Genomic DNA, 24,816 nt, shown 5'->3' on the forward strand with positions numbered 1-24,816 from the left:
GGGCGGCGAGGCGGTGCGCGCTCCACGGACTGGCGGGAGGGAGCCGGGGCGGAGGGGCGGCTCGCCGGCCAAGCAGAGCCCCCGAGTCTGGCTGGCAAAAGCGGAGGGGCCGGAGGGACTGTGTTCCGACAGCAAGCGCGACTTAGCGTCTGGGAGGTCATAAGTTAACAGCTCTGCTCGGAAAGCGGGAAGGCTGGAGGACAAAGGGAGGGAGAGCTGCTGAGCCCCCGGACGGCAGAGCTCAGCTTGGCGGGGAACAAAGGCGCCAGCGCCATCTCCCCCGCCCATCCCCCAGCCAAAATCCCAAAGGGAACCAGTTCCTGCCAGGGAACTTGCTCGCTCCGCGCAAACACCCAACTCTGTGCTTCTGCGGAGCCAAACCTCCGGCAGCGGATCTGACTCCCTCCCGCTGCCACAGGGCTCCTCCTGAAGTGGATCACCTAAGGAGAAGCAAGCTAAGCCTGCCCCTCCAGCCCCCGTGCACCTTGCCTACCCACCCCAGCTAATACGCCAGATCCCCAGCAACACAAGCCTGGCAGTGTGCAAGTAGCCCAGACGGGACACGCCACCCCACAGTGAATCCCGCCCCTAGGAGAGGGGAAGAGAAGGCACACACCAGTCTGACTGTGGCCCCAGCAGTGGGCTGGGGGCAGACATCGGGTCGGACTGCGGCCCCGCCCACTAACTCCAGTTATACACCACAGCACAAGGGAAGTGCCCTGCAGGTCCTCACCACGCCAGGGACTCTCCAAAATGACCAAACGGAAGAATTCCCCTCAGAAGAATCTCCAGGAAATAACAACAGCTAATGAACTGATCAAAAAGGATTTAAATAATATAACAGAAAGTGAATTTAGAATAATAGTAATAAAATTAATCGCTGGGCTTGAAAACAGTATACAGGACAGCAGAGAATCTCTTGCCACAAAGATCGAGGGACTAAGGAACAGTCACGAGGAGCTGAAAAACGCTTTAAACGAAATGCAAAACAAAATGGAAACCACGATGGCTCGGCTTGAAGAGGCAGAGGAGAGAATAGGTGAACTAGAAGATAAAGTTATGGAGAAAGAGGAAGCTGAAAGAAAGAGAGATAAAAAAATCCAGGAGTATGAGGGGAAAATTAGAGAACTAAGTGATACACTAAAAAAAAATAATATACGCATAATTGGTATCCCAGAGGAGGAAGAGAGAGGGAAAGGTGCTGAAGGGCTACTTGAACAAATTATAGCTGAGAACTTCCCCGAACTGGGGAAGGAAAAAGGCATTGAAATCCAAGAGGCACAGAGAACTCCCTTCAGACGTAACTTGAATCGATCTTCTGCACGACATATCATAGTGAAACTGGCAAAATACAAGGATAAAGAAAAAATTCTGAAAGCAGCAAGGGATAAACGTGCCCTCACATATAAAGGGAGACCTATAAGACTCGTGACTGATCTCTCCTTTGAAACTTGGCAGGCCAGAAAGGCTTGGCACGATATCTACAGTGTGCTAAACAGAAAAAATATGCAGCCGAGAATCCTTTATCCAGCAAGTCTGTCATTTAGAATAGAAGGAGAGATAAAGGTCTTCCCAAACAAACAAAAACTGAAGGAATTTGTCACCACGAAACCAGCCCTACAAGAGATCCTAAGGGGGATCCTGTGAGACAAAGTACCAGAGACATCACTACAAGCATAAAACATACAGACATCACAATGACTCTAAACCCATATCTTTCTATAATAACACTGAATGTAAATGGATTAAATGCGCCAACTAAAAGACATAGGGTATCAGAATGGATAAAAAAACAAGACCCATCTATTTGCTGTCTACAAGAGACTCATTTTAGATCTGAGGACACCTTTAGATTGAGAGTGAGGGGATGGAGAACTATTTATCATGCTCCTGGAAGCCAAAAGAAAGCTGGAGTAGCCATACTTATATCAGACAAACTAGACTTTAAATTAAAGGTTGTAACAAGAGATGAAGAAGGGCATTATATAATAATCACAGGGTCTATCCACCAGGAAGAGCTAACTATTATAAATGTCTATGCGCCAAATACCCGAGCCCCCAGATATATAAAACAATTACTCATAAACATAAGCAACCTTATTGATAAGAATGTGGTCATTGCAGGGGACTTTAACACCCCACTTACAGAAATGGATAGATCATCTAGACACACAGTCAATAAAGAAACAAGGGCCCTGAATGATACATTGGATCAGATGGACTTGACAGATATATTTAGAACTCTGCATCCCAAAGCAACAGAATATACTTTCTTCTCGAGTGCACATGGAACATTCTCCAAGATAGATCATATACTGGGCCACAAAACAGCCCTTCATAAGTTTACAAGAATTGAAATTATACCATGCATACTTTCAGACCACAATGCTATGAAGCTTGAAATCAACCACAGGAAAAAGTCTGGAAAACCTCCAAAAGCATGGAGGTTAAAGAACACCCTACTAACGAATGAGTGGGTCAACCAGGCAATTAGAGAAGAAATTAAAATATATATGGAAACAAATGAAAATGAAAATACAACAATCCAAACGCTTTGGGATGCAGCGAAGGCAGTCCTGAGAGGAAAATACATTGCAATCCAAGCCTATCTCAAGAAACAAGAAAAATCCCAAGTACAAAATCTAACAGCACACCTAAAGGAAATAGAAGCAGAACAGCAAAGGCAGCCTAAACCCAGCAGAAGAAGAGAAATAATAAAGATCAGAGCAGAAATAAACAATATAGAATCTAAAAAAACTGTAGAGCAGATCAACGAAACCAAGAGTTGGTTTTTTGAAAAAATAAACAAAATTGACAAACCTCTAGCCAGGCTTCTCAAAAAGAAAAGGGAGATGACCCAAGTAGATAAAATCATGAATGAAAATGGAATGATTACAACCAATCCCTCAGAGATACAAACAATTATCAGGGAATACTATGAAAAATTATATGCCAGCAAATTGGACAACCTGGAAGAAATGGACAAATTTCTAAACACCCACACTCTTCCAAAACTCAATCAGGAGGAAATAGAAAGCTTGAACAGACCCATAACCAGCGAAGAAATTGAATCGGTTATCAAAAATCTCCCAACAAATAAGAGTCCAGGACCAGATGGCTTCCCAGGGGAGTTCTACCAGACATTTAAAGCAGAGATAATACCTATCCTTCTCAAGCTATTCCAAGAAATAGAAAGGGAAGGAAAACTTCCAGACTCATTCTATGAAGCCAGTATTACTTTGATTCCTAAACCAGACAGAGACCCAGTAAAAAAAGAGAACTACAGGCCAATATCCCTGATGAATATGGATGCAAAAATTCTTAATAAGATACTAGCAAATCGAATTCAACAGCATATAAAAAGAATTATTCACCATGATCAAGTGGGATTCATTCCTGGGATGCAGGGCTGGTTCAACATTCGCAAATCGATCAACGTGATACATCACATTAACAAAAAAAAAGAGAAGAACCATATGATCCTGTCAATCGATGCAGAAAAGGCCTTTGACAAAATCCAGCACCCTTTCTTAATAAAAACCCTTGAGAAAGTCGGGATAGAAGGAACATACTTAAAGATCATAAAGGCCATTTATGAAAAGCCCACAGCTAACATCATCCTCAACGGGGAAAAACTGAGAGCTTTTTCCCTGAGATCAGGAACACGACAGGGATGCCCACTGTCACCACTGTTGTTTAATATAGTGCTGGAAGTTCTAGCATCAGCAATCAGACAACAAAAGGAAATCAAAGGCATCAAAATTGGCAAAGATGAAGTCAAGCTTTCGCTTTTTGCAGATGACATGATATTATACATGGAAAATCCGATAGACTCCACCAAAAGTCTGCTAGAACTGATACATGAATTCAGCAAAGTTGCAGGATACAAAATCAATGTGCAGAAATCAGTTGCATTCTTATACACTAACAATGAAGCAACAGAAAGACAAATGAAGAAACTGATCCCATTCACAATTGCACCAAGAAGCATAAAATACCTAGGAATAAATCTAACCAAAGATGTAAAAGATCTGTATGCTGAAAACTATAGAAAGCTTATGCAGGTAATTGAAGAAGATATAAAGAAATGGAAAGACATTCCCTGCTCATGGATTGGAAGAATAAATATTGTCAAAATGTCAATACTACCCAAAGCTATCTACACATTCAATGCAATCCCAATCAAAATTGCACCAGCATTCTTCTCGAAACTAGAACAAGCAATCCTAAAATTCATATGGAACCACAAAAGGCCCCGAATAGCCAAAGTAATTTTGAAGAAGAAGACCAAAGCAGGAGGCATCACAATCCCAGACTTTAGCCTCTACTACAAAGCTGTCATCATCAAGACAGCATGGTATTGGCATAAAAACAGACACATAGACCAATGGAATAGAATAGAAACCCCAGAACTAGACCCACAAACGTATGGCCAACTCATCTTTGACAAAGCAGGAAAGAACATCCAATGGAAAAAAGACAGTCTCTTTAACAAATGGTGCTGGGAGAACTGGACAGCAACATGCAGAAGGTTGAAACTAGACCACTTTCTCACACCATTCACAAAAATAAACTCAAAATGGATAAAGGACCTGAATGTGAGACAGGAAACCATCAAAACCTTAGAGGAGAAAGCAGGAAAAGACCTCTCTGACCTCAGCCGTAGCAATCTCTTACTCGGCACATCCCCAAAGGCAAGGGAATTAAAAGCAAAAGTGAATTACTGGGACCTTATGAAGATAAAAAGCTTCTGCACAGCAAAGGAAACAACCAACAAAACTAAAAGGCAACCAACGGAATGGGAAAAGATATTTGCAAATGACACATCGGACAAAGGGCTAGTATCCAAAATCTATAAAGAGCTCATCAAACTCCACACCCGAAAAACAAATAACCCAGTGAAGAAATGGGCAGAAAACATGAAAAGACACTTCTCTAAAGAAGACATCCGGATGGCCAACAGGCACATGAAAAGATGTTCAACGTCGCTCCTTATCAGGGAAATACAAATCAAAACCACACTCAGATACCACCTCACGCCAGTCAGAGTGGCCAAAATGAAGAAATCAGGAGACTATAGATGCTGGAGAGGATGTGGAGAAACAGGAACCCTCTTGCACTGTTGGTGGGAATGCAAATTGGTGCAGCCGCTCTGGAAAGCAGTGTGGAGGTTCCTCAGAAAATTAAAAATAGACCTACCCTATGACCCAGCAATAGCACTGCTAGGAATTTATCCAAGGGATACAGGAGTACTGATGCATAGGGGCACCTGTACCCCAATGTTTATAGTGGCACTCTCAACAATAGCCAAATTATGGAAAGAGCCTAAATGTCCATCAACTGATGAATGGATAAAGAAATTGTGGTTTATATACACAATGGAATACTACGTGGCAATGAGAAAAAATGAAATATGGCCTTTTGTAGCAACATGGATGGAACTGGAGAGTGTGATGCTAAGTGAAATAAGCCATACAGAGAAAGACAGATACCATATGGTTTCACTCTTATGTGGATCCTGAGAAACATAACAGAAACCCATGGGGGAGGGGAAGGAAAAAAAAAAAAAAAAAAAAAAAGAGGTTAGAGTGGGAGAGAGCCAAAGCATAAGAGACTGTTAAAAAACTGAGAACAAACTGAGGGTTGATGGGGGGTGGGAGGGAGGGCAGGGTGGGTGATGGGTATTGAGGAGGGCACCTTTTGGGATGAGCACTGGGTGTTGTATGGAAACCAATTGGACAGTAAATTTCATATATTAAAAAAAAAAAATAAAAAAAATTAAAAAAAAATAAAATAAAATATTTGACAAAATTTAGTATTATAAAAAAAAAAAAAAAAAAAAAGAATGTGGAACAAGAAATCCTGCCTGTTGGAAGATAAATCACTATGGACCTTTGATCGCACTCACATGTTGCAGATGTGTACAACCTATGACTGAACAATTTCATTCCTAGGTGGTGTAGGAGGAGAAATGTTTAAGAACATTGGTTATGATTATGGAAAACTGGAACCAATCCAAATGTCTACCAGCAAGAGAATGGCTAAATGTTGAAAACTCATAATGCAATGTTTTATTGTGATAAAATAGACATAAGATTTACTATTTTAACTATTTGAAATGTATATTTCAGTGTATTAAGTACATTCACATTGGTTAAGTACATTCAAAGACATATGATTCCATTTATTTTATTTTTTATCATCTTTTAATTGAAGTGTAGTTGGCATACAATATCATATTGGCTTCAGGTGTACAACATAGTGATTCCACATCTATATACAATTACAAAATACTCACCACACTGAGTGTAGTTACTATCTGTTACCATACAAAGTCATTACAATATTATTGCATATATTCCCTGTGCTAAGTATACTCATGCTGTTCCACAGCCATGACCACCATCCTTCTCCAGAACTTTGTCATCACACTGTCCTGAAACCCTGTACCCATTAAATAGTAGCTCTCTGTTACCTCGTCCCCCAGTTCCTTGTAACCACTGGTCTACCTTCTTTCTCTATGAATTTGACCATTCCAGGTACCTCACGTAAGTGGAGTTGTACAGTATTTGGTTTTGTGTATGTGGTTATTTCATGTAGCATAATGTTTTCAAAGCTCATCCATGTTGTAACCATGTGTCAGAATTTCCCTCCTGTTTGAAGACTGAATAATACTCTGTTGTATGCCTATGCACTCACTATTGATGGATATTTGGCTATCGTGAATGATGCTATTACGAGCATTATTGTACAAATGCCTGTTCGGGTCCCTGCTTTCAATTATTTTGCTAGATATTTAAAAGTGAAATTGCACCATAGGGCAGTTCTATTTTTATTTTTTCAAGAACCACAATGCTGTTTTGCACAGTGGCCACACTATTTTATATTCCTCTCATAATAATGGAAGTCTACATAGTAAATGAAGTTGAATTATGAGAATTAACTATATAGCATGAAATCTCTAAACACATCATTCCCTCTCTTAGAATAATCTCCCTTCCCACTCAGTGGTCCATCTGGATAAATCCCAACTCCTCTTCTAATTTTGGCATAAGCTGTATCCTAGAAAGTCTTTGCAGCACACTTCCACCCCCTCTTCCCAGGCCCCTGCTGGGTCCCCCTCCTCTGCTTCTCCATCTCATTGTAATTTTGTATTGTAACTGCCCATTGGTATGTCTCTTACCACTAGACTGAAGCTTCTTGAAGGCATACCTGTGTCTGTCTGGGTCATTGTTAAATCCGCGGTGTTGGCTTAGAATAGGTGTTTAAATAATACTGTCAAATCAGTTAATGAGTTTTAAGGATATGACAGAAAGCATTTATAGCCCTGAGAACACTTGAGTCTTTCCGTGTCCCCCCACAGCAACTATTCAGAGGCTGTTAGAAAGGGAAATGGTATTCCCTCTTTCATAGCGTCTAGAATCTCAGAGCCGGAAGGAACTTCTGCAGCTCATTGTATCCGACCTCCCACCAAGTACAGTCTCCACCAGGGCCTCCCTGAGGGCTAGTTGTTCAGCCTGGTCTGAGAGCTTCCAAATATCACTATGGGGTATGCTTTCAGTTGCATGTTACAGAGACCCTAAGAGTGACAAACAAATGGAGGTTTATTGTCCTCAAATACTAAGAAGTCCCAAGGTAGCCAACTGCTAACACCGGTTCCGTTGTTGGTGATATTTTTGGGGCCCAGGCTTTTTCCATCCCCAACGTGTTGACTTTTCATCTTTGTACAATTGTTGTCTCATGATTATGGAGTGGCTGTCAGGGCTCTTGGCATCACATGCTGTCGAGGACAGGAAGTAGGGAAAAGGGGAGTGCCAGCAAGCTCTCTTCTTCTGCCTGTCCCTTTTATTTATTTGTTTGTTTGTTTTTAAATGTTTATTTATTTATTTTTGTGTGTGTGAGAGAGAATGCACGAGAGTGGGGGAGGGGCAGAGAGCGAGGAAGACCAAGAATTCAAAGCAGGTTCCACACTGTCAGTGCAGAGCCTGACACCGGGCTCGAACTCATAAACCATGAGATCATGACCTGAGCCAAAGTCAGACACTTAACTCATAAGCCACCCCAGGTGTCCCCTGCCTGTCCCTTTTAAAAGAAAGCTAAACTCCGGAAGTTCTCCAGCATATTTCCATCTGTGGTTTACTGGCCAGAACTCTATCACTGATCACCAAGTGCAGGGAGGTTTGGAAAGTAAGATTTAATCTTTCTTGTCTCCATAGTGGAAGGTGACAGGGTTCAGTCATAGTGGAAGGTGACAGGGTGCAGTTCCTGAGTCTGTCTCAGGCACTTACGGGCTCTTAAAGCAGATCCTGTGCCACTTGCATGCAGGGATGCAACAGAAACCCAGTTGGGCCAAGGGTAGAATTGGCCCCAGACTGCAGTTGGGCATTTCTAGAGTGGCCAATAGAGTCACCTTACTTTTCACATTTTCTGGTAGTAGATAGTCCCCGCGAATCTCTCTCCCTCAGCCTTCTCCTGGTCTGTCAGCCTCCCAGCAGCTCTGTGGTGTAGATGACTTATACCAGCCCTGGGAAGCAGAGCTGCCCAGCTGATTTCCCTGGCTGAAGGGAACTCCCCGGGGGTGTCTCTGAATACCTCCACTATATTTTGGTTGAAAGAACACTGGACTAGTAGCCAGGAAATCAAGGTTCTCACTTCAGCTCTACGATAACTAAACTGTGTGAACTTGTGGTGCTTCTTGCCTTCTCTGGGCCTCAGTATTCTTATCTATAAAATGGGGGAGGGGATGCGGGGAGGAGTGATTCAGATTAGAAGATTGCCAAAGTCCCTGACAACAATATCATTCTGGTTTGTCTGATTCTGCTTCTTCCGCTGGTCTGGAATCCCCAGCAGATGGGAAAAATAATTTTTTTCTTTTTGCTTGCATTACCTCTGTTTGTACAAGCTATTCCAAGCAGCTGGACACCTGTGCCACTGTCTTGGTGCCACCCCCCCCCCTTCCCCGCCTTTTGCCCGTGGCTGCCCAGATGTGAGCTTGCACCTGCCTAGGGGCACAGATACCAAATGAGCTTACTGGGATGGGTGAGTATTAAAAGCCCCAGCCTTGGTCCTTGAAACACTCTTGTCTCTGCTCAATGCCTGCAACCATGTGTCTGGTTCTCCTCCTCCTGCTGTGGCTGAGCTGTGCGACCCCAAACCAGGAGACAGGTGAGGAGCCCAGTTGGCAGCTGAAAGGAACCTGGCCTCTAGTCTCTTTCATTCATTCATTCGTTCATTCATTCATTCAATCATTTTTGTTCCTGGCATGATTTACCTCCCAAGGGCTAATGCTAATTTATTAATTAAAGAGTTCATTTACTCAGCACCTACTTGTGCTTAATGTGGCTCCTCTACGTACAGATCATCTTCATATTTGTGAGATGTGGATTAGCTGGGAGGGTCTGCTTTGGTTGGGGATCCCCGAGGAGTGTCCAAAGGAGATTCCTGTGAGTAGAGGCAGCATGGGGCTCTGGAATGTGCACTGTGGGGGAGGCAGAAGGGAAGGTGGTATGACAAAGCCTAGATCCAGATTAATAGGCAGGCTCAAGGGGCAACTGCCAGGCACCAACTGATGTGGTTTGCTAAAATACCCCTGGAAATGCAGTGGGATGACAAAGCTGTGTTTACTAGAATGCCTTTTGGGAGTAAACTAAATGTCATTGGTAGGAATACTTTTTGTGGGAATGGGAGCCTCCAGGGGCGTGCTTAAGTAACCACATCTATGCTATTAAATTGTTTTGTGTAGAGGACTTCTGGGGAAGGGCAGGACTTCAGTTTTGCTGAGGGGAATTTTCAGGTTTGGGGCTGGAGCAGGATCAGTGGGAACTGCAGAGGGAGGAGGAGGCTGCCCAGGGTCCCCTTTCCACACCCTTCCTCAGCACGCTCGCCCTCTTCTCTATAAAATTGTCAAATATGTTTCAGGAGTATTGCTCTGGAGGGGCGCAAACTATCAGCAGGTTCTATTATTAGGTTCTTCACCCACTCCTTTCTGGGCCCCAGAGCTTGTCACTTTTACTAGCCTCTCGGTCTGAGGCCAACAGGATGGTCACTTGAGCTATTGCCTGCTCACTAGGAAGCCATTTCCTAGTGGTTCACTGCTTCTCTATCACATCCCATGGCTGTCGCCTCTTACCTGCACTGATCATACAGCATGGTGACGTTCCGGTTACTTGTAGTTTGATGACACTGTTCACTAGACTGAGTTCCTGGAAGGTGTTTTTTTTTTGTAGAGTCTAGTGGCGCAGGGCACTAGAATATATGTCCCTGATCCACCATGGTACCTGGCTCAGAGAGCCACTCAATAGAATAAAATGAGGGGCACTCGGGTGGCTTAGTCTATTAGGCATCTGGCTTTTGGTTTCGGCTCAGGTCATGAACTCATGGTTCATGAGTTCGAGCTCCACACTGGGCTCTACACTGACTGTGGGGAGCATGCTCGGGATTTTCTCTCTCCTCTCTCTCTGACCCTCCCCAGCTCATTCTGTCTCTCTCTCTCTCTCTCAAAATAAATAAACTTAAAAAGTAGAATAAAATGACTGACTGAATGAATGAATGAATGAGTGAATGGGCGCTTGGTCTCTTATGCTGTCATTTTTGTGATAGAACCAGTCAGGACTGTTGGAAGCTATAACTGTCTCCTGACCTTGGACACTGTGGGAACTCCAGTGTGAGCCCAAATTCAACTCAGAAATATATTTTTTAATTTTTTTTAAAGTGTTTATTTATTTTTGAGAGAGAGAGAGAGAGAGAGAGAGAGAGTGCGAGTAGGGCAGGGGCAGAGAGAGAGAGGGAGACACAGAATCTCAAGCAGGCTCCAGGCTCTGAGCTGTCAGCACGGAGCCCAATGTGGGGCTTGAACTCACAGACTGCAAGATCATGACCTAAGCTGAAGTAGGACGCTTAACTGACTAAGCCACCCAGGCAACCCTCAATTCAGATATTTTGAATTAAATTGAATAAAAATTATTTGACAGCAGAACTACAGTGATGTATTTCTTACCTTGGGTGAGCTGGTAGGGAAGACAGATATACCTCCAGAAAGAAGGCTGTAATAACAGACAGGGATTAATGCTATGTTAGAAGCTAAAATCAATAGGTTTTAAGAGTAAAAGGAAAGAGTTAATCCCAATAAATGTAGTTAATCCCTTCTATCCCAGGTGGGCTCGGGGGCGGGGCGGGGGCTGGGGGTAGGAGATGTGTTGGAAGGCCTTTCAGAATAGATCAAATTTATTTAAAAATTTTTTTTCTTGTGGAAGTTTTCTAATTTTTTTAAATGTTTATTTTTGAGAGAGAGACAAGAGGGCAAGCAGGGGAGGGGCAGAGAGAGAGAGGCAGACACAGAATCTAAAGCAGGCTCCAGGCTCTGAGCAGTCAGTGCAGAGCCCAACACAGGGCTCAAACTCATGAACCCGGAGATCGTGACCTGGGCTGAAGTCAGCCCCTTAACCGACTGAGCCACCCAGGTGCCCCCTTATGGAAATTTTCAAACACGCACAAAAAGAGAGAGAATAATATAATGAACCTACTGTTCTTATTGGCTAATTTAAAAATTATCAACATTTTGCCCAAATTCTCATCCACCATATTAAAAAATATAACCACAATACCTTATGAAAGATGAAATAATTAAAATAATTACTACCATTAAAAAATTTTTTTAATGTTTATTTTTGAGAGAGAGAGAGAAACAGAGTGTGAGCGGGGGGAGGGGCAGCGAGAGAGGCAGACACAGAATCCGAAGCAGGCTCCAGGCTCTGAACTGTCAGCTCAGAGCCCAACGCAGGGCTCAAACCCACAGACTGCAAGATCATGACCTGAGCTGAAGTCAGATGCTTAACCGACTGAGCCACCCAGGCGCCCCTACTTACTACCATTTAATATCTATTCATATTTCTCCAACTTTCAAAAAGACTTTTTTGCAACTGGCTTATTTAACCAGGACCCAAACAAGGCCCACATATTACATTTACTGGTATCTTTCTTTCTTTCTTTCTTTCTTTCTTTCTTTCTTTCTTTCTTTCTTTCTCTTTCTTTCTTTCTTTCTTTCTTTCTTTTTACTGGTATATTTCTTAAGCCTCTTCAAATCTTTCAGTCCCCTTTTCCTTTTTTTCATGCTGTTTTTAATTGACGGAACCAGGTCATTTTGTCCTGTAAAAAGTCCTACATTCTGGATTTATCTGATTGAATCTATGTGGCTGTCTCTCTGTCCTCTGCATTTCCTGAAACCTGGTAATTAAGGTTCATTTACTTTGGCAAGAATATACCATAGGTGGGGCTGTGTACTTGCTATTGCGTCTCGAAGGAGACACACAAAGTCCAGTGGTCCCACTTTACTGTGTTAAATAAACTTGATCAAACAAATGCAATCTGTGGTAGGTCCATTATAAATTTTTTTTTAATGCTTATTTATTTTTGAGACAGAGAGAGACAGAACATGAACGAGGGAGGGTCAGAGAGAGAGGGAGACACAGAATCTGAAACAGGCTCCAGGCTCTGAGCTGTCAACACAGAGTCTGATGCGGGGCTCGAACTCACGGACCGCGAGATCATGACCTGAGCTGAAGTTGGACACTTAACCAACTGAGCCACCCAGGCGCCCTGTGGTAGGTCCATTATAAACATCCCCCCTCAACCTTTCTCTAATGGTTTTAACCTCCACTGCCGATTGTTGCATAGATCCATTTTTTTCGTTAGGGGTTGCCAAACGCTGGCTTTCCGACTGTGTCGCTCCTTCTGCACTTATTGTCCCTTGTCATTTACTTGGTTTGTATGGAAAGGCTGGATAAATATTTAATTCTTCATTTATCATTTTCAGAATAACGGTCTTGTTCCTTAGCAACCCAGGGAAGATTAAATTTAAACATGACCTTGAAGAATAAGAATGTTTTCTTTTAGTGGCTATGAGAGGGAAGGGCCTTTCACACAAAGGAAACAGCTTGAGCAAAGGCTCCAAAGCAGGAGTATTCAGGGTGTTTAGAGAATGGCAGAGATTAGTAGCAAGTGCAACAAGAGGCTTTTTGAATGAGAAACCTGGTGTGGTGGAAACGGCAGGGAAGAAGTCGGGATTGCTGGTTCTACTCCCAGCTCAAGTACGACCTTCAGAAAATGACGTTTCCATTTCTAGATCAGAGACTTTCACACTTTTCTGGCCACTATCTACATTAATAAATATATTTTACACTATTATTCAGTACATACATACAGGTATATAAAAACGAAAATTTCAGAAAGAACCCTAAACATCTTACACTTACATATACAATGTATGCTATGCTATGCTGTTCTGTTCTGTTCCATTCCATTCCATCTTATTAAAATAAATGATGTTCATGGGGTGCCTGCGTGGTTCAGTCGGTTAAGCATCTGACTTCGCCTCAGGTCATGATCTCACTGTTGGTGAGTTCGAGCCCCACGTCGGACTCTCTACTGTCAGCACAGAGCCTACTTTGGATCCTCTGTCTCCCTCTCTCTCTGCCCCTCCCCTGCTTGTGTGCTCTCTCTCTTTCTCTCTCTGTCTCTCTCAAAATAAATAAGTAAAGTTAAATAAAATAAATGCTGGTCATGATCACGGAATTGATCTCTGACTCACAAATGGGCTACAACACTTGTTTGGATGGTCTCTTGGGCTCTTTTCCACCTCCAGCCCTCTTTGATCCATCCTTGGCATTGGTGACAACCTGACACTGAACCAGGCACTTGGGAAGAGGGATGATGTGAGAAGAGGAACTACTCATTTGCAGGAGGCTCCCAGCTCAGCATGAGACAGAAGCCAGGCCAAACTCAAAGGCCACCACCCCAGCCTGGCCCGCCATCACCTTGAGAGGTCTGACCTCCCAGGCCACTGCTCCCCTTTCATCGAACACCTGCCAGCCCCTCTTTCCATAACAGGCTGGGCGAGCCACACCTAACCCCGAGTCCTCTCAGGGGCCTGCTCCCTGTTGATCGCATCAACTTTGGAAGGCCCTCAAGTTTATCCCTAAACAAAGCCCCAGGCAGGTGCTAACCTAACAGGAGCTGATTCCATAGGTCAGGAACAGCACTGAGAGTCCTGGGTATGAGAACACCTGGGGCTCATTCCCACCTGAGCCACTGACTCACCAGATGACCTCGGCCACGTCCCTACCTGCCAATGCTTTGTTTTCCCCTTCCCTTAAAGAAGATGAACCCCTCGCTTGGTAGTGGATATACACTGGTCAGATATAATTGAATTGAGCAACTTGGGAAAATGATCAGAATTAAGGTTGATGTTGGGACCATGGAGACCTTCCTCTAACTTTGTGGGAGTTTTGTTGGTCCTTCTTGTCACACTTCTGTTGTTTTCTCTCTTGCTTCTCTGTCTTCCTTGCTGTCACACCCCTGCCACCCTCCTCTTCTCTCTCATTCATCTCTTTCTCTCCGCTCCGACTCATTCTTGTGCCTCTATTTTTAATAACAGCTTTCCTGAGATATAATTCATGGAACATAAAAGTCATCCTTTTAAAAGTGTACAGTTCAGTGGGTTTTAGTATGTTCACAGAGTCGTGCAAACCACTGTCTAATTTCAGAACATTTCTTCATTCCCAAAGGAGACCCTGTACCCATTAGCAGTCACTACCTGCTTCCCATACTTCCCGGCCCCCCGACAACCATTAATCTACTTTCTGTCTCTATGGGCTTCCATATTGTAGACATTTCACTTAAAAGGAATCATACAATGTGTGGCCTTTTGTGGCTGACTGCTTCCACTTAGCATCATGTTTCAGGGTTCATCCACATCGTAGCATGTGTCAGAACTTCATTCCTTTTTTGGGGCTGACTGGTATACCAGATTTTGTTTTATCCATTCATCAGTTGATGGACATTTGAAATGGTTCCACTTTGGGGTTCTTATGAAAAATGCTCCCATGGACATACATGCACAGGTTTTTATGTGAGCATGTATTTTCACTTCTCTTAAGTATATACCCAGCCGTGGGATTGCTGCATTGTATGGTTTTCACTCTAAATTAAACATTCTGAGGAACTGCCAAACTGTTTTTCTCTGTTTTTCAGGGTGGCTGCACCATTTTTCAAGTCCACCAGCAGTGGATGGTGTTCCAATTTCTCCACATTCTCACCAACACCTGTTTCCTAATGGGTGTGAAATGGTGTCTCCTTTGTGGTTCTGATTTGCCTCTCCTTGATAACAAATGGTGTTGAGCATCCTTTTGTGTGCTTGTTGCCTACTGGTATATCTTCTTTGGATATATCCTTCACCCATTTAAAAATTGGGTTATTTGTCTTTTTGTTGTTGTTGTTGTTGTTGTTGAGCTGTAGGAATTCTTTACATATTCTGGATAAAATTCTCTCATCACATGTATGATTTGCAGATATTTTCTCCCATTCCATGGGTTGTCTTTTCACTTTCTTGATACTATCCTCGGAAGCACAAAACTTTAAAATTTCGATCAAGTCCAGTGTACTTTTTTCTTTTGTTGCTTGTGCTTTTGGTGTCATATCTGGGAAACTATTGCTTCGTCCAAGGCCATGATCATTTACATCTATGTTTTCACCTAAGAGTTTTGTAGTTTTGACTCTTACATTTAGGTCTGTGATCGATTTTAAGTTAATTTTTATGTATGGTATGAGGTAGAGGTCCAAATCCATTCCTTTGCACACGGATATCCAGTTGTCCCAGTGCCATTTGTTACAACTGTCTCTTTTTATTTTAAAAAATTTTAAATATTTATTTATTTTTGAGAGAGACAGAGTGTGAGTGGAGGAGGGGCAGAGAGAGAGAGAGAGGGAGACACAGAACCCGAAACAGGCTACAGGCTCTGAGCTGTTAGCACAGAGCCTGACGTGGGGCTCGAACTGGGGAATGGCCAGATCATGACCTGAACTGAAGTTGGAGGCTTAACTGACTGAGCCATCAGGTGCCCCATACCTGTCTCTTTTTAATGTCCCCTTTTTCTGCAGGCAGCTGCTCCCAACCCCAGCCCCTCTGCTGCTTTGGAACAGATCACCACTGCAAGAGAGGAAGCTGCTACTGTGATGAGTTCTGCCACGAGGTGTCAGACTGCTGCCCAGACCACCGCGCCCTGTGCACCCTGGATAACTCACACGCAGGCTCCTTCCCACCCCTGGCGGAGCCGGATGCTGTGATGGACAGAGGCAAGCCCCTTGCTTGTACTTCAGGCCAAGGCCAGGATGTGGACTGGATGCCTCCTGAGGGCCCTGATAATCCTGAGATCCTCACATTTGGTCCATTTCGTACCAAAAGTGCCCACATATTCCTCCCAGCTTTGTTTCCCCACTGCTCCTGACCACCTGCTGCTCCCCTCTGAGCTCCTTTCCCAGATCCCCACAGGGAGAGGCTAAGCTGTTGGTGGTTGGGGATCAGGGAGGCGAGTGAGGTGGTTGGGTCACCTAACTGCCCCCGCATCTCTTGCAACATAGATGCCTCTTGACCTGACCCATGTAGACTTTTGAGGGAAGACAGGAGTCTGCAGAGAGGCGCTAGGGATGCTACATTAGGAGGAGGGAGACTGGGAGTTAGGGAGGAGGCCAGGAGCTTTTGCCTTGTGTTTCTCAGCTTCTCAGAATACCAAGATGGTGCTGCAGATGGTGCTGAGGAGGGAGACCCCCCCGAGCCCTGCAAGAAGCAACCTAGACTGGATACAGAATGTGGTGAGTACCCTGGTGGTTCTCCCGGAAGGGGTGCTGACAACCTGCTCCTGCCTCCCTGGCCTGTAGACCCCAGAGTCAGGGAACCACTACCAAGGGGGAAAAGAGACCTGAGCTGGGGCACAGCTCCACGGTTTTAGGGCTAGGAGCCATGGTATCTGACCATGGACACTGACACCTGAATTTCATATAATTTTCATGTGTCATGACATACTCTTTTGACTTTTTTCAACCACTTAAAATGTAAAAAACATTCTTAACTTGTGATCTGCACACACACACACACACACACACAAACCTGCAACAAGTCAGACTTGGCCCACGGATTGTGGTTGGCTGCTCTCTGCCCTAAATCATCCTTTGTTCTTTACTTTTCGTTTGGGTCGTGACTTCAGCACTGACCTGTCCAGAGCTCTCTGCCCAGCACTGGAGCAGAGGCTTCAGTCCCCACTCTAGCATATTATGACCATTGGGCAGAAAGAAAGGCAGCATGGTACAAGGAAAGAGCATGGACTCGGGAGCCAGCAAGACCTGGGTTCAAATCCTGTCTCTACCACTTATTACCTGGATGATTACTGGATGACCTGAAGTAACTTCTGCCTTTCTGAGCTTCCCTTTCCTCATCTGTGTCCCAGAGCTTGCCCTGTAGAGCTGTTACAAAAGGGCCTTGGTAGATGTACAACGAGACATAGCTATTATTTGGGGACATGCAAATAAGCTGCAGAGGGTGTAGGCCTTCGCTTCCTGCTCACTTAGGTCCAGCAGCTTCTGCACACCAGCCTCCCAGGGAGGCCCCTCTCCATCTCCATGAAGAAAATCAAGAAGAGAGCCTGACATCTCCCATGAAGCTCCTCCAGGGCCCTGTGATGCAGAGCCCACCCTGTTCCCCTCCCCCAGCATCCCCAGGTCTGCTGGGGCCTTACCACTGGGCCCACTGTGCTTGTCTCTTGGTTTCTATCCTGCGTGCTTCTATATTGGTTCAACCAGAGGAAAACGGAAATCTGCAATAGTCATAAACACATTTAAATCAGCCATACATGGCTGGGTGGCTCAGTCAGTTGAGCATCCAAATTCAGCTCTGGTCATGATCTCACAGTTCGTGAGTTCAAGCCCTGCATTGGGCTCTGTGCTCACAGCCCAAAGCCTGGAGCCTGCTTCGGATTCTGTGTCTCCCTCTCTCTCTGCCCCTCCCCTGCTCTCTCTCTCTCACTCTCTCTCTCTCAAAATAAATGAACATTAAACAAAATTAAATCAGCCATACAGATTATAAAACATAAATTTGGCTCATTGTATTCATTGTTTGTGGTGGTTATAATGAATATAGTAAATGTTTCTTGAAAGCAGAAGGCAAGAACCTAGCACCCCTTTGGCTAAGTGATCTGTGCCTCCTTCCTCAGTATTCCTTCCCAGGTATCATGTGACCACCTCTAAGTCCCAAAATAGCCTGGTCTGATCCCTAGCCTCATGTTCACCTACTTTTCTTCCCAAGGTAAAAAGAGGCAGGGTGACCTTCTTCTAGTGGGTTGGGACTGGCTTTCTGGGAGTTTCCTTGTGTGAGGATTTCAAAACTCCAGGAGAGTGATGCCAGGGGGTTTTGGGGTCTGTTGAGCCCATTGCCTTCCCTCTCAGACCTGCTTCTCCCCCTGTTCTGTGAATGGTTCCCTACCCTTCAGCTTCCTGCACTCCAGGCCTTAGGGTCTTCTTTTACTTCTCTCTGCCCGTGGCCTTCCTCTGCAAGGTGACAAGTCTTTCTAGTTCTACTTCACAACACGGTTCATTTCTGTTCCTCCTATACTCCAATTGCCAAAGTCCCAGGTCACAGCGTCCTAACTGGTCCTCTTGCACCGGGATCTCCCCTAACTGGTCTCTGCCCCCAGTTTACTGCCCACAGCAGAGTTCTGGTGTTGCCAGTTACTCATTCAGAAACCACCACTGGCTTCCCATTGTCTCCAGAACAAAAGCTAACCTCCCACATATGGCTACAAAGCCCTCCACAGCATGAGCCCAAGGCACATTTCTGGCTTTATCTGCTATAAGTCCCTTTCCCCACTCCTATGTTCCACCTAAATAGAATGACCCATTATCCCTGTCCATGCCTTCCTCCAGGCTTTGGCTAATTTGAACACTGGTTTCTAAGTAAATGATTATAGCAAAGGAGGTCCTGTCAGAGTCCAGTTATTGGCTCTATTGGTTCTATTTTAGCTTAGTTTCTCTGAATAACTTATTTGGGAACAGAACTCCAAGGAGCAGGTGAGGGGAAAGGGAAGTGATGCAGAGAAAAAGGGAGACCCAACACAAAGATGCATTATTCAGTTGGCCCCCACTATGGCTGATTAGTTGCTTGATCCTGTGGGACCTTTTAAAAAATCTTATGAAATGTTTCAGAGAACCATCTGTCCTGGGGATGGAATAGGAAGCATCTGTCCATTGCCTCCCATTCTCATGGTTTATAGGTTGCTCCACTAGGCGCTAACTCTTTCAGTTCTTTTTTGCTGGTATGTGAGAGCAGAGCAGCTCTTGGAAGCATCCCAAGCCTTGGCATCAGGGAAACCCTGGCAGAGAGCAAATGGAACATGGCAAGGCACTGCCTCATCACTCCTGGAAAAGTAGTCACCGTAGCAATGGCTGGAGTAGGAAGCAAGGCCAAAAGGACTTGAATGGTGTACAAAAGGTGTTCTACCTACTGGCTTTTGGGAACACATGCTTTATCCCTCTAGCTCTTCCAACCACAGATTTCTTCTCCTGCCTAGGGATGGAGGAGCCTGGGTGAGGAGACATCCCTGGGCCCTGTTTGGAAGAACTGGTCTCATATATCCAGACCTAGTGGTCTCTCTCCCTTCCTTGCTAGGAAGTACTTTTCAAGTGAGGCTCTGTGGGATGTGGCCTCTCCAGTTGGGATCATCCTATGGGCCTCATAGAAAGCCCAAAGATGTTGATCTATGGGCTCTTTTCCCTCTCTTCACTCAGTGATTATTTTCCTTCCAAATGTCCAGAAACTCCATCTCTTTTAATTGCTCCTATATCATCCTTTCATCCCAGATAGGATGAACAGAGTTAGGTTATTCCAAACTGAAGAGACTGTTTCTGAGATGTTCCAATACTGGTACAGCTTCCTCTCTAGTTGAGTGTACACGTGTGTGCATATGTGCATGCATATTTCATTTCTATCTGGCTCTCCATCTTCCCTCCCCATCTTCCAAATATCTTCCCTGTGAAAGTCATTTCCCTGGCAGAAGCATACTACCAGGAAAAAGCCTTGGAAAAACAGAGGGTCTGCATTACCAGCCCTGCCTGGTATTTAATTTAATGCAAATTAAAATTACAAAGAGAAATTAATATTCATAACGATGTCTAAAATTACAAGGCCTGATGATAGCAAGTGTTGATGAGAATGTGGAGCAACTGGAACTCTTATATGTTGCTGGTATAGCTGAAGCTGGCACAATCAATTTGGAAAACTGTTGGATACTATATACTAAAGCTAAACACATGTATGCCCAATGACCCAGCAATTCCACTCATATATATATATATATATATATATATATATATATCCAAAACAAATGCAAGAGGGTTCATTGCAGCTTTATCCAGAATAGTGAAAAACTGGAAACAACTCAAATGTCCATCAATAGGAAAATGGATAAATAAATTGTGGTATATTTTATACAATGGAATACTATCTAACAACAAAAAAGTACTGTTACACACAACATGAGTGAGTTTCACAGGCATAATGTTAAGAAAAAGAAGCCACACACGAACGAGTGTGTATTCATAATTCCATTTACATGAAGATCAAAAACAGGCAAAACTAACCCATGGTGATAGAGGTAACAATGATTTTGGGGGGCAAATACTGACTGGAAGGGAACACAAGCGAGCCTAATGAGATGCTGAAAATGTCTCCTTTGTCTGAGTGCGGATACCTCTTGGGTGTATACAAATGTAAAAATTCATCAAGTTGTATGCTACTTAGGATTGATGTAGTTTACTGTATGTGGGCTATACCCTAACAAAGAGATGAATGAACAAGTGGACAGAGGGCTCTCTGGAGTTTCCTATACTATAGCCCAAGGAATAGGGGTTAGCGTGGGGAAGGCCCATTCTCAGGTCCTTGCAAATTTAGATGATTCTCACCACCTCTTCTGTGGTAACTCTGCCTGACAGGATCTCATCTAAACAATCTGTGCATACTTAACATTTTGAACTTGTAGGGACACACATGGACCCCCCAGAGTTGCTATAGAGATATTTTAAAGTAGAAACATTAAAGCAATAGAAGATGTAGAAAGAAATGTAATCTGAACTTCCCTTAACTAAAGCAGAGCCTTCCAAAAATACACCTGCCATTAGTGTCCTTCTGAGTGATTTTCTAGCCAATTCAGTCTGCCATGGAGACAGACTGCCTAATAGAACCTTCTGTACCCATGGAAGCCCTAAGCCCCCCACCCTTCCACTCCCACTCCTTCATTATGTTTGGTATATAAACCTTGATCTCTGGCTATTCAGTGAGTTATTCAATACTGAGCAACTTCCTGGTGCCCTTGTGAATAAACTTGGTCTTTTCACCTGTTCATCTGTCTGTTCTTAATTAATTTGCAGACCCTCAATCACCAGACCCATGTTGAAGGAGAAAAAAGTTTTTCCTCCCAACAAACCCAGAACAACTTAGCTGTGGCCTGGAGCTGGGCTATATCTCAGTGGTCTAGCAGATTTATAACCTTGTATTTTGAGGACATTTGACCAAGTTGACTCTTTTATCAAACTCTTGGCAGGCCAGTGCTTTGGGCTTTACTTGATAACCCTTGTCCTGAGCCAGGTTCATCCCTATAATATGCACTGGTTTCATTGTGGACAGAGGGGTTCTAAACACTCTGATGAAAGAGCCAGACCCAAAAGGCACTGATGACAACTCCATCCTTCCAGTTGTTCAAGCTGAGAAGTCTGTACTTATTCTTGATTTCTGTTTGTTTGACATCCCACATCAATGTGGCAGGAAATCATGTGGACTCTATTTTCAAAATACATCCAGAATCTGATCAACTCCCACTACTTCCTCTGCTACCTCCCCTGTCAGAGCCACCCTCCTGTCTTGCCTGGACTAGGGAAAAAGCTCCCATTCTTAGTGCAGCTGCCAGACCGATCCTTCTAAAGTTAGATCCCATGGCTCCATCTGTTCATAACTTCCCAGGCCCCATCTGTTCCCACCTCACTCGGAGTACCAGTCCCAAGACTGGCAAAGCCCTGTATCATCTACCCCCTCACTCTGTCCTCCTATGTGTGCCCTAGTGTGCTCAAAATCTGCCCCTAGTGTGCTCTAGTCACATGGGCCTTTTGATGCTCCTTGAGCTTGCTCCTGCCTTAGGTCTCTGGACCTTTCTCTAGAAGTTCCCACTGCCTGGAATGCTCTTCTCCAGGTATAACTGTCTCACCAATTTCAGGTCAGTGCTCAGCTCTCACCGTGCTATTTCACACAGCAAGCTGCACCTCCCCCCTGCCTCCCCCCAATACCAGGTTCCTGTTGTCTTTTTTCCTTCTTTTCCCCGTAGTATTCATCCCTACATAATTCACTTATTTGTTGTGTTTATTGTTTGCCATCTTTCTTCACCAGGAAGTTAGTTCCATGAGGTTAGAGATCTGTTTTACTTAGTGACGTATTGCAAATGCTGGCATATAGTAAGTATTGCATATATGTTTAAGTTAACGAAACCAGCCTCCAATGTTCGCTCAGGGTGAGAGCTGAGTTGGGCTGAAAAAAAAAAAAGTCCAGAAACTTTCTGGATAAGTTTATTATGACCCAAGGGTCAATAGTCATGTGCCGGGGCACCTGTGTGGCTCAGTCAGTTAAACGTCGAACTTCAGCTCAGGTCATGATCTCACGGTTCATGAGTTTGAGCCCCATGTCGGGCTCTGTGCTGACAGCTCAGAGCCTGGAGCCTTCTTTGGATTCTGTGTCTCTCTCTCTCCCTCTGCTCCTCCCCCGCTTATACTCTGCCTCTCTCTCTCTCTCTCTCAAAAACAAATAAAACATTAAAAGAAAAAAAATAGTCATGTGCCCAGGCTTGGAAATTCCCCCAGATGTAGAGGAAAATGGACCAGACAAAATTCAGCAAACCCAGGGAGGTATTTAGCCAGACTTCCCTCCCAGTGGGTTCCTGGTTAGATCCCATCACAGGCAACTGGGCTGGAGCTGAGATGTTGTTCACTTAAATGATGACAGGAAAAAGGAAATGGTGAGGGGAAGTCCGCGGTGGGCATGAGAAAGGCACCTGAAATGCATCAGTCTGTAGATTAAGCCACTGGCTGCTGGAATGAGGAAGTCCCTCTCCCAGCCCTGGCAGGGCAGAGAGGTAGCTCACAAGGGGAGGGAAGTGGCAGAAAGGAGCTGCATTCTTTCTTTCTTTTTTCATTTCAGTGATGTATTTATTTTATAACTGGAAGTTTGTACCTCTTACTCCCTTCACTTTACCCATGCCCGCATCTACCTCTCCTCTGGCAACCACCAGTTTGTTCTCTGTATTTAAGAGTTCTGTTTGTTTTTGCTGGAGTTTCTTCCGTCTTCTCTAGGGGGAAGCCCCACACTAGATCTCATGCTACAAGACATGAGACTTCAGGTCATTGCTGTGGCCTGGGGCCTCCTCTCCTCTTCTGAAATCCCCCAGGGGGATATCCATCCTTCCTTTTGATAAAGTGAAGGATTTAGGCTGAATTGGAGGGTAGAAAGGTTCAGCCTGTCGGGAATACTCTACAGATCAACCATGTTTTTGGAACTGGGGTCCAAGATCTCTGACTCCACGTGCTGGACTGTGTCCCAGGTGGACCCGCTCACGCTCTTCTCATGGAGTTTCCCCCCACGTTCTGGAATGACTCTCTCCTTCTTCCAGGCAGCAGAGTTTTGTTTTTTTTTGTTTTTTGTTTTTTTTTTTTCATTTCAATGCAGGGTGAAGTTCCAGAAGACAGTATTGTACACCTAATGCAGAACCTCAGACTGCATGGCCAAGAGGACCTTGTTGATGGAAGCCCAGAGAGGGAAAATAACTTGTCCATGATCACACAGTTCCTGGGCCACTCTTAAGGAAGGAGCTGGAAAGAGAACTTAGGTTTTCTGACTGCACTTTGAAGTTCCTTCCAGCAGTAAGATTTTGTGATTTCTTGATGCTGATCCACTCTACTATAGAGTGGCTTTCATCACAAAACTCTGGCCCTGAAATCCCCCAGGTACCTTGTCTGCTGCCACTGGCTGTGGCCACAGCAGCCCATTCCTTGGCCCCTGGAAGGGGTAACTTTCTTTTCTAGGGTATTTGGAAATATATTCTTTAGCCTCATTCCCCTTCTTGTAGCCAAATCCCCTAAGCTTCTGTAAGTTGGCACCTTCCCACTTCCCTCCTCCCAGGCTCTGTGACTCCAATCTGCACACTTTCCCTTTCCCTTCTCCCGGCTAGTGCCTTTCCCGTTCCACACCTCCAGTCTGGACACGGTCTTGACTCTGGCAGGGATGCAGAATCACGGGAATCATTGGAAAGATGTTAGAGATCAGAGTCCTGCTCCACACTGTCTCCTGCAGACTTTGGGGGGCTGTCCCTTCTCTCTACTGCTTGAGGATCAGGATAGATGTCAGGGCTCTCGTTCATTGAGCACCTAAGATGTACATGTATTCCACGAGCAACCAGTATGTAGCAGGCACTGTGTAAGAGACTTACTCTCTCATGTCGTCCTCACAGAATGGCCCACCAAGTTAAAGATTACGCCCATTTTATAGATCAGGAGGTTGAGCTTCAGAAAGATTCCTTAATTTGCCCTAGTCATAGAGCTAATAAAGGGTAGGATTAGAAATGAAACCCAGATGTGCTGAACTAAAAGCCTAAATCCCATGCACAAGGGGTGGGAGAAGAGGGAAGGGTTGTAGAAAGGGGGGAAATGTGAAACACTATCTTCCATGGCCTCCCTGGCTGCAGGACTGAGGGGTGAATATCACTGTGGGAATGATTTTATATCTTCCAATCAAACTTCAGAGAGGAGAGGTCACTGGGCCAGGGAGGCAGCAGGGGTATTTTGCTGACAGCCCTTGATATGTACCCTGCTACCTCTCAGCCTGTGCATTTATGATCACCTGGTTGCTTCTGGAAACTACCCAGCCACACCAAGGCAGGTGGCCCGCCCCTCTTCTCTGGG

At 44.5% G+C, this 24,816-nt stretch overlaps 1 protein-coding gene across 1 annotated transcript; it reads left to right on the forward strand.

Annotated features, from left to right (window-relative positions):
- The first annotated feature begins 9,093 nt into the window (after window positions 1-9,093).
- On the forward strand, window positions 9,094-16,280 carry LOC122229286 (somatomedin-B and thrombospondin type-1 domain-containing protein-like). The gene is made up of 2 exons (XM_042954358.1): window positions 9,094-9,165; window positions 15,934-16,280. Exons 1-2 carry the CDS (start codon window positions 9,105-9,107, stop codon window positions 16,278-16,280), a joined length of 408 nt encoding a protein of 135 aa, XP_042810292.1. The 5' UTR covers window positions 9,094-9,104.
- The last annotated feature ends 8,536 nt before the right edge of the window (window positions 16,281-24,816 follow it).

Source organism: Panthera leo, chromosome C2 (genome assembly GCF_018350215.1).
Source record: "Panthera leo isolate Ple1 chromosome C2, P.leo_Ple1_pat1.1, whole genome shotgun sequence".
Taxonomy (NCBI): Eukaryota; Metazoa; Chordata; class Mammalia; order Carnivora; family Felidae; genus Panthera; species Panthera leo.